Below are 16,258 nucleotides of genomic sequence, written 5' to 3' on the forward strand. Positions count from 1 at the left end.
TTTTTTTTTCCTTTCGTTTCAATTTCTGGTACAAATTTGGACTTATGTTTCAGTCTAACTGCCGTTAGAAAAGTCAGTGAAATATCTATTTGATGAACATTGCAGACAGCGTGTGATTTAATTTGGCTTCTTTGAACAACACACCCTTTCTTTACTGTTCTAACACAATGCCATAAAAGCTTTACAAAGCAAATGATCTTATCCACTGATATTTACAAAGCATGAAGAATAATACGCAGAACTTTCCATAGATGCTGAACACTTTATGGCACTGTAAACATGCCGGGTGGAACACTTACTGTCACTTGGAGTGGAGGCCCCAGCTGTGGTTGACACAGCTGTGCCATGGTGTCACTTTTTTGTTTTGTTTTTATGAATGGCGCAGATGTGATAGCCTTCTATCAGTGTCAGCGTGTGGATGCCTGCTGAGTGGCTGAACTTTTCATTTCCATGAGCTCTGTCTGTCTTTCCACTGAGGTCTGTTTCCTGTGTGGGGCTTCTCTGTGTTGATTCTGGCAACAAACACACCACGCACAAATGACCGAACACACCGGCTCACCAACACCTCACCTCGGGAAAAAAAACGGGTGTTGCTGTATCGCTACATTCCATTACTCATGTATATAATAGCGCAGTTTGCACACATTTTGACAGCGGTGTTTAACCCTTTCAACCCAGTGCTTTTTAGCTTGATTTGTTTCAAAAACATGTGCAAGGAATAACGAAATTACCCAAAAATTAGCACCAAAAACAAAAAAAAATTTAAAAAATGTTACAAGAAATTCACCAGAAAATATGTTTCAAAAATTTTTAAAAAATGTAAAAACAAAAAAAAGAAAGAAATAAAAAGTAATGACCTGGAAAAAGCACTTAAAAATATGATAATTCTTTTTGTGATGAATTTTGTATTTAGTTCTGTGCAGAGTAGAATAATCAAACATAAATACATAGCCGAATCTCATCCATATGTACCCATACCTTTTACACAAATTTGGTGGGTATTGATACTCCAGATATAAAGTTAACCTTTTGTCTGACCCTCCCCTCCCTTCGCCACGCTGGCTGGCTTAGAGTGATCTGTGATGTTTAAGTCATATAATAAAATATAACTTTATAAAAAACTGTAAAAGCCCAAAAGCCAAGACTAAAAGTAAAATTAAAAAAAAAGATAAATACATTAAACGTATTAATAATAAAAAATGAAGAAAAAAAATAATTAAAAAAGAAAAATGCAAAAATATGAATGAATAATAATTATGAAAAAATGTAATTCTATAAAATAATTTTAAATATCCTGTGTTCCCTAGATTTTCTTTTTTTTTGACATTTTCCCTACATTTTTTAAGAATAGTTTTCTAAATCTACTAAGTTGTGGAACATTTCTTACCAAGTTGGTCATTGCCTTTTTCCCATGTTTTTGAAAGAAATCAAGCCAATTAATATGAGAGCAGCACAAGAGACATGATGTTGATGCAGGATTCAAAGGGTTAATCTTATTCTGTTTTGTTGATCCATCTCCTTTAGGAATCAATGCACAGGCTCGAAAGCTGCAGAAGAGCCGCTCCAGAGTGACCTCCACCCTCATCGAGAGGACCATGGGGCGAGGCCATAAACTGTGGAGGAGCAAAAGTGAGATGGACCTGTTAGACTCAGACACAGAGACCAACCAGGACACAGATAAAGATCACAAGGATGGAAGCGAGAGTCTGAATCAAACTCTGAGCTACGAGTGCCTGAAAACAAGCCCTGAACAGAATCACATTCATAGACTCGCGGGTCCCTCTGAGGGGGACGGCAGGTCGCAGTCCAAAACAGAGACCCTCTGTCCATCAAGGCCGAGAGGCGAGCGGGAAGGAGAGGAGTCAGAGAGGGAGGAGACGGAGAGCAGCGACGATAACACCACACAGTACTCCATTCACCCTCCTCACGACTGTCCGTACCTGCTGCTGCTGCAGGGCTGCAGCCCCGCACAGGTATCTCATTCACACACACATACACACACACTCTGCAGTAGATTTGGGGAGTTCTACCAGCTATTCTGGTCGAGGCTGACGTTGCATATCAGCAAGAAACATAAAGTCAGAGAGCTTAAAATTCTGTTATGTGTCTGGCGCGTGGAAGCTAAAGATAACAGTGTTGGAAAAACTGAAAATACAATCAGCAGCTTAAATCGGTTCACTCTCAACATCTGGGTCAACGGTGGATGAATTCAGCATCTGTGACGCCGTGTTTTGTTTTCAACTGTAACAACAAAACGAGGAATTATAGGCACGACTACCAGAACCAGGGCCGTCATAGTGGGGGCAAAAGGGGGACTAATTACCCAGGGAGTGGGGCCCTTGAAAGCCTGGAATGACATGTTTGGTTTTGTTTGGAATACGTTGTTACGAGATAATTGGTGCCCTAACTAAATGAGAATTGGTGAAATAAATTGTTTTAAAAGAATGAACTCTGTTTAAAATAAACCTCGAGCCTCTGTGAGGCCCCTCTCATACCTTAAAGGTACAAAATAATCATTAGGCAGAATTTTGGAAAAAAAACAAAACCTCCCATTTATCCCAAAAAAGTTTTTACGCTCCCATGAGGTGGTATTTCAGGCGATTTGGAAAAGCCATATCTCGCAAAACTACAATGGAAACTATTCTTTTGCTTTTATAGGTCACATAATGAAGGAACTGGCTCCCTCGGGCATAATGCAGCAGGCGCTACAAGAGGTGTTATTGCATTGCGTAACTCTTCAAAAGTTGATTGGATCATCCGGAAGTTTTGAATCCACAATTCCTCAGTGAAATCGTGCGCTATCACCTCAACTGTGTATGAATTCAGCAACTGCGTCGCCGTGTTTTGTTCTCAACTATAACAACAAAGCCTTTTGAATTCACTTCCACTTGATTCCTGCTTTGTGCTGGACATTTGTCTGTCAGCCTTATTCCTAGACCCCATGATACCTTATGAATTATGGCTGCGACTACCAGAATCAGCGTTTTCAATGGTAACGGCACCTAACGGTACGCTAATCCTCTTTCCATGAAGCGACTGGGAATCAAAACGCGTTGAACACCTGTTACACCTCAGATATGATAACGTGATTATACCGCTGCTGTCTCTGACATCTATGATAGAAGACATCAGTACGGTAAATCAGTAGCACATGCTCAGCGCAGATGACTGAACTCATAATTAAAGGTGCTGCTTGGTGTATTTATAACAGGCAGCTGTGGATGAAGAACTTGAAAGCTATACTAAGGTAGAAGTACAGACATCTGAACAGAAAATACTTTGGTAAAAGTTAATGTCACCTATTAGAATACTACTTGAGTAAAAGTCTTAAAGTATATTGACTGTACTGAAGTATCGCAAGCAATTTTGACATTAAATGTACTTAAGTTTTGAGGTACAAGTCAATGCTGGTAGTCAAAAGCATCAGAATTTTGAGAATTATGAAGTTATTTCTTTTTAACAAACACCAACTAAAAAAATTGAGCGTACATAACACTTGAAGAAAAATTAGGTCTTATTTGCATTTTAATACAAAATCCAGTTTAATCCTTCATCCTATTCCTTTATTTGTCCGTCTCACCCCTCCTCCCTTCCTCAGTTCCTGTCCTATTTTGTAGTTAGTAGCTTAGATGCTTTGGGGAAATGCGTTGCAGTAAAAGTATACATCTTATTAAGGAAATGTGGAGTAAAAGTGAAAATTGACAAAAATAAAAAAAACTCAAGTAAAGTACCGGTACTCCCAAAAACACATTTTTACATCATACAACATATCTGGCCTCATGTAAGAAGCAATATACAATGTTTGTATCCACAGTATAGTTTTATTTTGTTAGTTGTTTTTTACAGATTACAAATTGTTGTTCAGCACAACAAAACATAAGTTTTACATTTGAGGTACATTTTTTGCGAAAAGGCTGTAAGAAAAAGAACTTATGCAGGAGTGAGATTGACGTAGGCCTACGATGAAACACTTAAACAAAGCAAATGTGATTTCAAGGAACTATAATTTAGTATTGAAAGTAAAAGAATGCATGCAAAATGTTGAAGTAAATGTAATAAATCAAAAATAATTGAAACAATCAGAAGAAAAAGCAGCAAACCCTCATACATACAGTGTATGTGAGAAGCTGGAAGGATGAAATGTTTGTAGCAAGAAAAATGACACGATAAAAGAAATAGTTGCCATTTAATTTTTTAATTATTTGCCGAATTGTTTCAGCTGCATTATTTTCAGAATTTTGGTTTGTGTGCAAAAAGTTTGATGTTAAAGTAGTTATCTAATAATTGAAGTAAAAAGTAAAATATTTTCCTCCTAAATGCATTGGAGGAGAAGTGGAAAAGGGCATTAAATTAAAATTCTCAAGTAACAGAAAGTCATTATAATTACTCTAAAACCTATTCGTGCATTTTTCAATATGCTTCAAATATAAGTTTATTTTTCCTTCCTTTGGGCAACAATTTGTGGACCGTGAATGTGAGATGTTTTTGTCTTATCTTGATAAAATTTTCTTTTACCAAAGAGAAAAGCAAAAATAATTAAACATTGGCAAAATTCCAAAATCAGTGCGTAGTAACAAAATTAGAACAAATCCTGGATACAAGCAAAAATATGAGAAAATTTGTTTGCGTATTGTTTCTTGCGTAATGCCTCTGGTCTCATATTGATAATATCAATATGAAGTGAATTGAAATTGTGTCCTGGTAGACTGTAAAATCAGCAAAGATTTTTGTTGTCCAAAGAACCAATAACTATTATATCTTGATGAAACTGGTGATTCAGACCCCTGGTAGTGATGTTGAGTGAGGGACCTGTCATTCTAGATGTCATTCTTTACGGCAGATCTGATTTAATATTTCACCACTGCCCAAACTCTTTTGGTTTTATTATTTATTATGTTGTCTTTCCAAGCAAAAGAGAACATAGTGGCCGCTTATTTCCACCTCAGTCTACAGTTTATGACCCATTGTTTCAAAAATTAGTAAAACCCTGCCCTTGTTATTGTAAATTGGATAAGCTTGACATCGGAAGTGGAGGACAGTGAGTTCTGCCTCTCCACTGCCGCTTACACAATTTACGCACATGCATGCGGGGTGATTTTGGCTTCTTCACAAAATGTTCACGTGTGCATTGTATCACAATGAAACCTATAAGAGGAGGACTGCGTTATGCCCTTTCCTCACCTCAGAGCTGCAGCTCTAAGCACATGTTTTCTCAGGATAAAGACAGAGACAGAGGGAGAATCATTCTGCAAGAGGTCAGTGAACAGTACGTAGAAAATCTCTGTGTCAAAACACTGATCAGGAAACAGAAAAAGACACCCCCGGCACTGCTTCCTGTCTGATTACGCATGGTTTTTAACGGCAAGCAACCACCACACACACTCAGGCACACACAGGCTAGTTCTCACATGCTGTGATTTTGACACTGCGTCACAGTTGTTTTCCCAAAAGACCCCGTCATAAGAATATAATCATCTACAGCGAGAAATACTATTGTGACCGAGGTTTAGGGAGTTTATCTGTGAATTAATTCAGCTTGTTAAATCTGTCCCGTTGGAGTAGACAGGCGTCACAAGGGGAATGTCAAACATAATAATCCCTGCACATTGTGTTTGCCACTCGCTGTGATTAATAAAAGATTGTTTTGTCTAAACAGGCTCGGATCAAGAATTCTAATACCTCCACATGATCAGACTGCCTTCATTTGGGGAGACTGTTGTTATGTAGCCGTAGAACTAATACTAACAGAGCGGAGCAAAAAGGAGTAAGAATATTAGACTTGGTGGCCAGAAACATGACTGATATCAATCAAAAGCCTTTTTTTACACAGAGGTTGTGCTATAAATTTGCTGCTAAGTCCCTTTTTTATGCATCCTTTGCATTTTTACACAGAACTAAATGATGGTGGCATCATTCGGGTCCAGTGTGTGATTATAGACAGCATTCCGGCATCGCTGAATCAACAGAGGCATGACATTTTACACAACAGCATCAGCCTTTAGTGTGACATAAAATATACGCGTTTGTAACACTTTCTAACAGTAACATGGCAGTAATTATCAGAGGTAAGGTGCCCCTAGATCTCATTGTTTTCCCTTTCTTGCAGGCATTTACAGCCGCTGTTCTTTTTCTTTGAGTTAGCCACTATTTGTGACTAGCTACTTTTCACGTTGTCAAAATGGCACCATCTTGTACACTTACTGCCACACAAGTTTATTGAAGACAATGTTACGATCCTGCCTGGATCTTTGTCAGGTCAAAAAAAAATCAAAAGAATGAAGAACACGATGTTGTACATGATGTGGTAACTTATCATTTTTTTCCTCTGCACTCAGGACTTTGTCATCTACCTACTTGCTGCGCCAAACCTTGTTTTTGGTCGGCAAAGTGATCATGAAGACGGTTCCAAGTCTGACGTCCTCCTCTTTGCCTCTGATATCCTTCCGAGACACTGCTTTTTCCATCGTCATGGCGTTGGCAGCCCTACCATGCTCTGCCCTCGTCAAAACGCCATGGTTACAAGGAATGGTGAAGTGCTGAGACAAGAAGCGCAGCTAAACCCTGGTGATGTCATCGGGTTGGGACAGCACTACCTGTTTCTTTTTAAGGATCCCCTTGCTTTGACACACAAGGTAAGAGTTTGATACAGGAGAATCAAGAAGGTGAGGGCACTGTATTTCTGCCTGATAAGATTTTCTTTTTCCTGAATTCCTCATGTGAGATCATACACCAAAAGCCAAAACATTAGAATCACTGGTGGGTGAAGTGAATAACATTGATTATTTCGTTAAAATGCAATGTTCCGCTGGGAAACCTTTGGTCCTGGCAATCATTTGGATGCCACTTGACATGCATAACCCACTCAAGCACCATCGTGGAACAAGTAGCGTGCGTCATGGCAACGACGCTCCACGATGGCTGTGGACCCCCAGCGTGACAATGCACCATGCCTGACTATAGAAAATGGTGTAGGGATGGCCTGAGGGATGTGTCGAAGAGCTTAAGTCGTCGACATTGCCTTCGAATTCCCCAGATCCTTATTTGGTCAAACATTCGTAGGATGTGTTGGTATGCCATCTTACAACCCATAGGACTCAAAGGATCTGCAGCTAACATCCCGGTGCCAGACACCTCAGGACACCCCCCCAGAATTCTTGCGTACATTCCTTGACAGTTCAGAGACAAGCCTGATCCAAGGAGGCCCCACAATGGATTGGGGGTACCTCTAGGGTACCGGCACATCCAATGAAAGCTCAAACAGATTGGGACCTGGGTAATTAAGAGGCCAGATGGATGCCTTGAGCTCTTTCTCATGATCCTTGAGCTTTCCTGAACAGTTTGTACAGTGTGGCGTGCTGCATTGTCCTAGTGGTCTTTGCCATTAGTAAGGGCCATTGCCATGATGTAGTGGTACTTGGTTTGTAGCAGCATTTGGATGCGTGGTGCATCCTCATGAATGCCATGACCCAAGGTTTCCCAGCAGAACATTGCATTGTAACGAGATGATCAATGTTATTCACCTCACCCGCCTTTACTCATAAATAATGATTCTTCCTTCTTTCTTGGAAATGAAGGAAGTGAACGATGCTGCTCCCGAGCCCAGCATGACTGCTGTCCCCTGGATGCTGGGTCACACCACGTCTGCCACCACAACAAGCCACACTAGAGACACGATCCTCTGTAACACCTGCATCTCAACCTGCACTGAGCTCCAGAGCTCCAGCAGCCAGCAGTCCCTAAACAGAGGCCTTCCCTTTTTAAAATCACCTGAAGGCCACAACCTGACTCTGGAATATGACAGTGAGGACGAGGATCGCATCGTCAAGGAGATAGTTGCTATGGGAAGGACCAGCGTCAAAGACAGACCACCATTGACTGTTGCATTTTTGCTGTGTCTGTGCATTCAGTATTCATCCACATGTCTTCATACATCACACCTGCGCAGGCTGCTTTTGCTCATTGCAAGTGGAGTTCAGAGTTCCTTGTGGGTGAGTTGGGGGAAAAGACATTTTATCTGCTAGTCTTTTGCTAATTTCTCTGTCGATATGCAGCACTGGCACAATGAAAATAAAAATGATAAAACACTGGTTACATCAGCAGTTGAAATTCAAAATTTTTAACCCTTTAAAACCTGAAAACTTTCAAAAACAAAGGTAGAAAGGAAAGGGTAACCCAAAAAGACATGGCCCCAAAATTAGCAGGAAATTGGTTAAAAAAAACAACTAACAACCAACAATAAAATGAAAAGTAACATTACTCAAAAAAAAGCAAAAAAAAAAAAAGTGAATAACAAACAAGAAAATGACTTCTTAATGTACAACACAAGCAGCACAACCTCTTAACATTGCATTATGTGGTGGTACTATGTCATGTGTTAAAATGATGTGCCAGAACAGCTGTAATTTTAAACATGTGGTTAATATTGTGAAACAGTTTTGTCAGGTATGTGCACCAAAACTACTCGGTTAGGGTAAGGGGAAAAATGCTTTGGTTTAGAAAAAAATGGGGGTTTTGCCCAAAATAAGTAAAATAAGTTTGTGACGCACATGATGTAAGTGCACAACAAAGAATCCAAATTGAATTTAAGGCAACTAAAACACAAAGATTCTTAATTTCAGATGATTATACACTAATCAAAACATAGTTATGAATATTTTTATTCCATATCTGCAAATTTATCCCCTGAATTCTATACACTTGACATTTAAAGGTCTAAAAGTCAGCATTCTTACCTTATCCTCAGGCCCTGTCCTGTGGAGGGGCCCTATGTCAAAACCGTTGCTATTTGAGATGATAGAATGCTTACTTGATGCACATTTGTAAATTTGTTTGTGGTCAGTCATCACAAATTAACTAACATACAGTGAACCTGGGCCAAGATAGTACATGTGGGTTTCTGAGGCTCAAGGCAAAATTCAATAAGGCTGCAATTTGTAGTCTACTTTGTACACTGCTTCTAATGGATACTCAAAGACAACACCACAGATAGCAAGGGGTCAGTGAAGGACCACAACTCAATTATGCCCTAATGCCCCCGAGATGCTTGATCTGGCTGTTTATTTCAGGCACTTTTTGAACTTCAGCCACAGAACTTTTGTCTGTTACTTTTATATTACTACTACACTTTAGTACACTCATTGCAAAGTTTTCTTTTGTTTCCATACAGGAGCACACAAAGGACTTTGCTGCAGTCCAACCTGAAGTGTAAGCACACCTTCCTGTCTTTCTTCAGCAATCACTTATATTACAGTTCACAGACTGCACTGTTGACGCTTTGCTTCTGCACTGCAGTCTCAATAATGAAGGCTCAAACCCAGAAGACCTACAGGCTCTCAGCCAGCAGGAGGTGATCTCAGGACTTCGCCCCCTGGTGGTGTGGATGTCCAACAGTCTGGAGCTGCTGCAGTTCATCCAGTACCAGTTGCCTTTTATTCTGGAGTGGAGAACCCGAAAAGAGCAGGGACAGGAAGACGAAGACGGAAGGGAAGAGGATGAGAACAAAGAGGTGGAGAACTTGGGTTAGTTGCCTATTTTGATACTTGTGACAATATGAAAAAATGAAGATGCACCACATTAAATTTTTTAGCTGACATTATGAACACGACAACAAAGATTGGCTTTTCTTGTTAAAAGTATTACGATGTATGGCAGGGATACTCAACTTGCTTTGCTTTGGGGACACTTTTGTACAGTGACAGGGGACCAGGGGACAGTTGCTGCAGCCCCAAACATGTTTGTAGGATTTCAGGATATAATTTTAGGATGCTTTTAGTGTTTGAGGACATTTCTACTATTTAAGGACATATATAGGTTTTTAGAACATTTCTAAGACTTAAAGACATTTCTAGGATCTTGGGATTTTAAAATGCTAGGATTTTAGAATGTTCTGAGTATTTGCAGATCTTTCTGGAATTTTAGGGCATTTCTAGGGCTTTAGGAGATTTTAGAGGATTTCAGGACCTTTCGATGATTTTAGGATTTCGCTAGGATTTTAGGACATTTATTGGATTTTAGGATGTTTCTTGGATTTTAGGACATTTCTAGGGATTTCAGGACATTTGTAGGATTTTACGACATTTCTTGGATTTTACGACATTTCTTGGATTTTACGACATTTTTTGGGTTTCAGGATGTTTGTAGGATTTTAGGACATTAGGGTCTTAGCTGTCGGGGATGCATGGGATCCTCCACAGCATTTTTTCATTTGATAAACAAACTCTATTTTGATCCTGTTTCATGCATTTTGGCACCTTATGTATTCAAAAAGTACAAAAATAATTCCCAGTGGGAATTACTTTTTTTTAAATAAAAAAATGGATCGGGGGGTCACCTGGCACCCTATCAGGGGACAGATTTGGCCCGTGGACCACAAGCTGAGTATCACTAATACGTTGCAATATGTGCAATTACGTGTGTGATTTTCAGCCCTATTGGAGCTACGTCTGTCCTGTGTCCGTTCAGCCAGTGAGGAGACCATGGCTGTCCTCGAGGAGGTGATCATGCTCGCCTTTCAGCAGTGTGTGTATTACATCACCAAGGTGAGACGATGACCAAACACACAGTTATAGCATGTACACATAAATAGTACTCCTGTGTCTTGCATGGGAAAGTAAACATCTACCTTATCTTAATCAACCAGGGACTTTTCTTGGCCAAAGCAGAGGAGTGAGAGCAGGCTTGTATAGTGGCTCCATCTGTTCCTATCTCAGATTATTATGATTTGTTGTTTAAGAGAAGGAAAATAATCAGAGACGGGCTGAGAATAAAGGGCCCAGTTAGTCAGTCTGACAGTTACTAATAGGCCAACCGGCCACACTGCCAGACCACACTGGGGGAATTATGACACGAGAGAGAGACAGGACACCAAGGGCCTTTGTGTGTGTGTGTGTGTGTGTCTGTGTGTGTGTGTGTGTGTGTGTGTGGGGGGGGGGGCGCGTGTGTGCGTGCGTGCATGTCTGTGTGTGTGTGTGTGTGTGTGTGTGTGTTTTGGGGGAGGATAAAGGAATAAAGCCAGGGATCTCCAAGCACTGCCAAGGACGCTTTACATTGCAACCTATAATTTTTCACACAAGAAATGTCTAACCTTAAAAAAACAGAGAAATTTTTAATCATTACCTACTCACCCTCATGCTGATGGAAAGTCGGATGAAGTTTTATAGTTCACAAAACATTGCCGGAGGTTCACAGGGAAAAGACTTTGCACTCGTCACCCAAACAAGTAAAGCAAATGGTGATCAGGATTCAAACCTTAAAAAAGAATACGTAGTAAAAATACAAAATGTCTTCAGGACACGTATCCTAGTGTCCTGAAGCACAGACATGCCAAGTTGTATTTATCATATTTACAAGTTACGAACACATGAATTGCTCTCTGAAGTCATAATTACGAGTTGGAAATTGAGAAATTGCGATACCCAAGTTTCCAAGTTGTGATGTTTGCGTTATAGGACAGCAGAACGGCAGAAAGCACGGAAACAAAGTCAACAATTGATGATAAAAAGAAATTACATATTTAATTATTTTGTTCTTTGTAGCTATCATTTACTTTTAGTAGTTGCACTTTTAAGAATGTGCATCTATTAGCTGTAGCAAGCAAGCAAACTATGAAGCATGCCAGGCGAGTGTACTAACATTGATAACAGTATTATTTTATAAAACACCAACTTGAGGTCATAAATGCATAAACATGGTGCGCAAATGTCAGTGTTTGGTCAATGGTAAGAAACTGTTTTATTAATTACTTATTAATTCACGTATTAACTGTCTATTTTTGATCACATGTAAAGTGTCATATGGTACTGATGTTAACTGCTGTCCATGTAGAGTGACCTAGATTAAATATAAAAATATAATACAAAATATATAAAAGATATATGAAAATAAAACTATATAAAAATATTAAAAAACTGGAAAAAGCTGTCAACCTCTTGTTTAAATGATCTTAGCATTAAAATGCAACCCATATTCTTTGTAGCTTCCATGTTGTTCCTACTTTACAAACTCAAAGCACATGAACACGATGAGGTCGAAAGAACCACTTCCCAACTTCGAAACTACAACCCTCCGTCACCACATGAATGAACCACTAGATACGGTCTGAATATCGTAAAGACCTCTTTCATAAAGTCATTATCCTTTAAAAAAGTGAACGTAATTCCTGGGTTACCTCATTAGCCCCCCTCTGAGGAGAGGTTTACTGACACCACAGGATATCTGGGTTATGAAGTCCTCTAAACTTTTACTCCTCTTACTGGTTATGCCATCTGTGAAGGTTAACCCCTTGAAACCTGAGAAAATTGCCTTGATTTTTTTTTTTCAAAAACATGGGAAGAAGGCAATGAGTCAAAGAGACACACAAAACTTTTTAAAAAATGAGCAAAAAGTACAAGAAAATTACCTAAATTAATACAAAACAAACAAAACAACAAACAAGGCAAAAATTTGGAAAACATGCTTAACAGATTTTAATAATTCTGTTACATAGTTTTAAATATGTAATTATGATAATTATAAATAAAGCATACGTTTATAGTTCTTTATAGGATATGTTTTGTTTTGTTTTTTTCTAAAAAAAAAATCTCCTTTATTTTTTTAAACTTATGTTAGAAATGTACCAATTTCTTGCAATTTATCAAACATTTACCCAGTTCATTGTCTTTTTCCCCATGTTTTTGAAATAAATTGCACCAATTAAGTTTCAAAGGTTTAAATACTGTACTTGAAAAGGAGAAAGTAGCACTAGAAAAGTGAAAGGGTTAATAGAATAACTGCTGCTTTTGATTTTGCAAAGTTTGTATCATGCCGTGTTCTCACTTGAGTGTTACGTGGAAGAAGAGAAAATTGTATTTCATCGTAGCCACAATTCAGTTGTGTGCAGCTTCACAGAAGCACCACACCCATCGCATGGAAGTGTGCCGGGAAAGTTTCAGACAAATTTCCAGTTGAGCTGTGTGGGTGTGGACAAAAACACTATCCAAAAACATACTAATGGGAAGATTGGCCTATTTACATTCATACAACAACATGTAACTGAGTCCTCCTCAGCTCCAAACTAGGAATCATAGCTGATAGCTGAGCTGCACGTCCACTCGCATTCTCACAGTCCCTCCAGTGCCTCAGTAAAAAGAAGTCATGTCAAGTATTTAACCACATCAGAGATCGCGTCAACGCAGCGCTGCTCTGACAGTTAGCAGCAGCCAAGCCAGTGTCTCACATGTCCAGCCGGTTCAGATTCAGACTTTGTGCCTCCTCTGACGCATCTTCTGTATCAGTTATCCATGCAGGAAGGAAGTCAGTGATCATTATATCTCTAAAGAGGAAACTCCTGAAAAGTTGCTGTCCTGCAACTTTTAGACAGCACTTTTTTTTTTGCCTAGGGCAGGAGGATGTGGTTATCTAACTACCTGCCGCAGACAGCATGGATTTCTCTCAGCAAGTCTGTCTGATGAACAGAATGACTTCCAGATGTTTGTCAGTAAATCCAGAAATAATCCAGAAATATAATACAAGTAGGCTCATAAAGTTTGACCTTGCAGGATCTAACTTGAATTTAATGTTCTATTGACATGTTGCTTTACAGTACATTTGCAGAGAAAAAAAATGAAAATCAAGGAAATTTGTGCACGTTTACCTTTTGAAACCTGACTCATTGCTTGTAAGGTAGCCTCATGGCTGGAACACACTGCATGCGTGAGCAGCGCTTGACGGCAAGATCGCCGAACTGCAGCGTCTTGCACACTCGCGGTGTTCACACTGATAGCATTGTTGCTCAACGCTTCTGCTATGATTATTGTCTTTCCACTGTATTTATTAAGTCATGCAAGCTCCTGCATTGTCAACAAGACGGTCCTGCAAATGTTTCATAATTAAATGCCTTGTGTCAATAACTGATGGGATTCTGTTGACAGTGACATTGTCAAAGGACTTTTATTTTGAAATGGAAGCAGGAAAGTTTGGATGAAACCAATACATTTGTATCTCCTCATCTTTGAGGCCGATAATGACATTGTAACTGTAATAAAAGGTGGCATAGAGTCACTATAAGTATCAAAACATGATTTTCACTGTCCTCTTATGCTGACAACCGCATGTAGGAAAAAAATAGTGAGCCACCGTTTCTCTAGATGTGCCGCCGCTGACAGGCAACTGAGAGGCACCTGACCAGCACTGCACCCTCAGGGCTCTGTGGCTGCTCTGACTTGTTAACACTTATGACACTAATACTGCTCAGACAGGCAGTGTGTTCCAGGAATAAATCACATCTGAATGTTAAATCAATAAAGTATATGGATAAAGTGGATTATAGCTATGCTGTTTAGTCAGTACAGGTGTCGTAGCAGAGTTTCATCTAACCGTGACGCTAGTGGGTTTTGCTTGTACTGGTAGTTGGTGCAGTTTGGAGGGGGCGTGTCTCATAGGTTTGGAATGGATTGTGGCTGCAGCTAAACATTTCTCACTTGTCTCTGGTGCATATTATACTGCCAAGAAAGATGTCTTTTTGTGTCGGTGTCCGAGGTCAACATCACTCAAAAGTGCCGGTATTTGATGAGCTGTGAATGAGACCAGGCTGGAATTAGATGGCATTCAGCTTGTGGTGTCCAAAGAACCAAAAAAATATGGTTGAAAAAATTCAACAGCAATTTCTCTTTTCACAAATCATGACCCAGTTACTCAAGATAACCCACAGACCTGGTTTTGAGCAGTTTCTTGCAGGAACTATTTTCTTTGCACCAAACAACATCCATCAGATTTTTTTGTTTGTTTGTTTAATGTTCACATCTCACGCTGAGTAGATGCACACATCTGTGCGGTGATACAGTTGGTGGGTGTTATTCCATTTGAAAAAAATAGTTCCTGCATGAAAATGCTCTCAACAAGCTCTGTGGATTATCTTGAGTGACCAAAAAACACCTGTCAACCATATGACTGCACAGAAGGAAGTGTACATCTACTCATGATAGGACAAGATGTAAGTGAGCTAGCACTAGATGTAAACTTCCTTTTGTGTGGGGATACAATTGGTTTGCTAGAAATAGTTCCTATGTGAAATATTGGTATTGTGTTTTTTCTTTTTCTTTTTTTTTTGCGCTTTGAACACCACAAGCCGACTGCCATCTAGTTCCATCATACTGGAGAGAAGGCAGACATCTCTTTGGCTGATATCTCCAACTCTCTATAACTCACACCAGCCAAAACAGTCTGAATTGTTAAATATGAGTTTTTTGATTTTGAGGTGAACTGTCCCTTTTAAAAATACAAAAAAAACAAAAAAACAAGTTGAGCTAAAACAAAAATATTTGTTCAGCTCAGTCTGCCTTGTTTCCAGCCTGGAACATTAAAATCTGCCCTGCACCAACTGAACCCCGGGTCAGACACTGGAGTGAACACGACATAAATCACTATGTCAGCTCACTGCACAAAGGACACATACAGAGTAAATCATTAGGACTGAGCAGCATTCCCCACAAAATCTGCTCTGTCAATCCAGGAAAGATGTTGAGGCGAGCTCACTGAGAAGTGGCAGTCATGATGGATGACAAGACACGCCTGGATTAACTGGCAAAGACCAGGGAAAACTGAGACTATGTCCACACTCCACCAGCTAAATCTGAATGTTCTGTTTTATTGTGAGAGCGTTGTGCTTGCACTACAGTAGCCATTTTTGTAGAGATCTCCATCCACTCTGACATGACACGCTGAATTCCTTCTCTTTTGGTCTGCGAGCAACAAAATTGCACGTCACAGCTGGGTCACTCTCAGCTGCATCAAGCTGTGCTCTGTGTTCTCCTTCAAACATGATCCCAGTACTGTGTTTTACAGTGTGTAGGTGTGGCAGTGAATGTGCAGTCAGTCAGTCAGTCCATCAATTAACTCAGCACCTTTTGGATAAACAAACATAATATTTGGTACAAGCATTCTTTTTGATCAATTTTTTATTCTTTTTTTGCAGAGTATACCAGACATAACCTCATTTCATCCATATGTGCCCATATGTTTCACAAATTTTGCTAGAATTGATACTCCCTCCCCTCCCCAGCACAAGAAAACTGGCGTCAATCCAGGTGTTTAAGGGTTAACCCCATCCAACAAGACAGAAAGTGACACTAACCTTGCTTTTCTGTGTGGTCACATTTTCTTAAACCTCTGTTTATTTTGGGGTATTTCATGCTTGTCTCTCCGATGTGAGAATAATAGCAGCAGGAGGGAAAACAAAAGGCGCCACTGGTGAGCAGCTATTACAGCTGAAGACATGTCCCGA

General features: G+C 39.7%; 1 protein-coding gene across 3 annotated transcripts in view; it reads left to right on the forward strand.

Annotated features, from left to right (window-relative positions):
• LOC121958832 (ras-associating and dilute domain-containing protein-like) overlaps nucleotides 1-16,258 on the forward strand; it is a 36,888-nt gene that overhangs the window by 8,928 nt on the left and 11,702 nt on the right. For all 3 annotated transcript variants that reach the window (XM_042507971.2, XM_088070283.1, XM_088070284.1), the window contains 6 exons: nucleotides 1,525-1,973; nucleotides 6,336-6,632; nucleotides 7,575-7,988; nucleotides 9,167-9,204; nucleotides 9,292-9,518; nucleotides 10,426-10,538. In XM_042507971.2, coding sequence (XP_042363905.2) covers nucleotides 1,525-1,973; nucleotides 6,336-6,632; nucleotides 7,575-7,988; nucleotides 9,167-9,204; nucleotides 9,292-9,518; nucleotides 10,426-10,538 — 1,538 coding nt within the window. The remainder of the gene's footprint in view (nucleotides 1-1,524; nucleotides 1,974-6,335; nucleotides 6,633-7,574; nucleotides 7,989-9,166; nucleotides 9,205-9,291; nucleotides 9,519-10,425; nucleotides 10,539-16,258) is intronic.

Source organism: Plectropomus leopardus, chromosome 19, assembly GCF_026936395.1.
Source record: "Plectropomus leopardus strain MGB_pleo_1.0 chromosome 19, ASM2693639v1, whole genome shotgun sequence".
In the NCBI taxonomy this organism is placed as follows: domain Eukaryota; kingdom Metazoa; phylum Chordata; class Actinopteri; order Perciformes; family Serranidae; genus Plectropomus; species Plectropomus leopardus.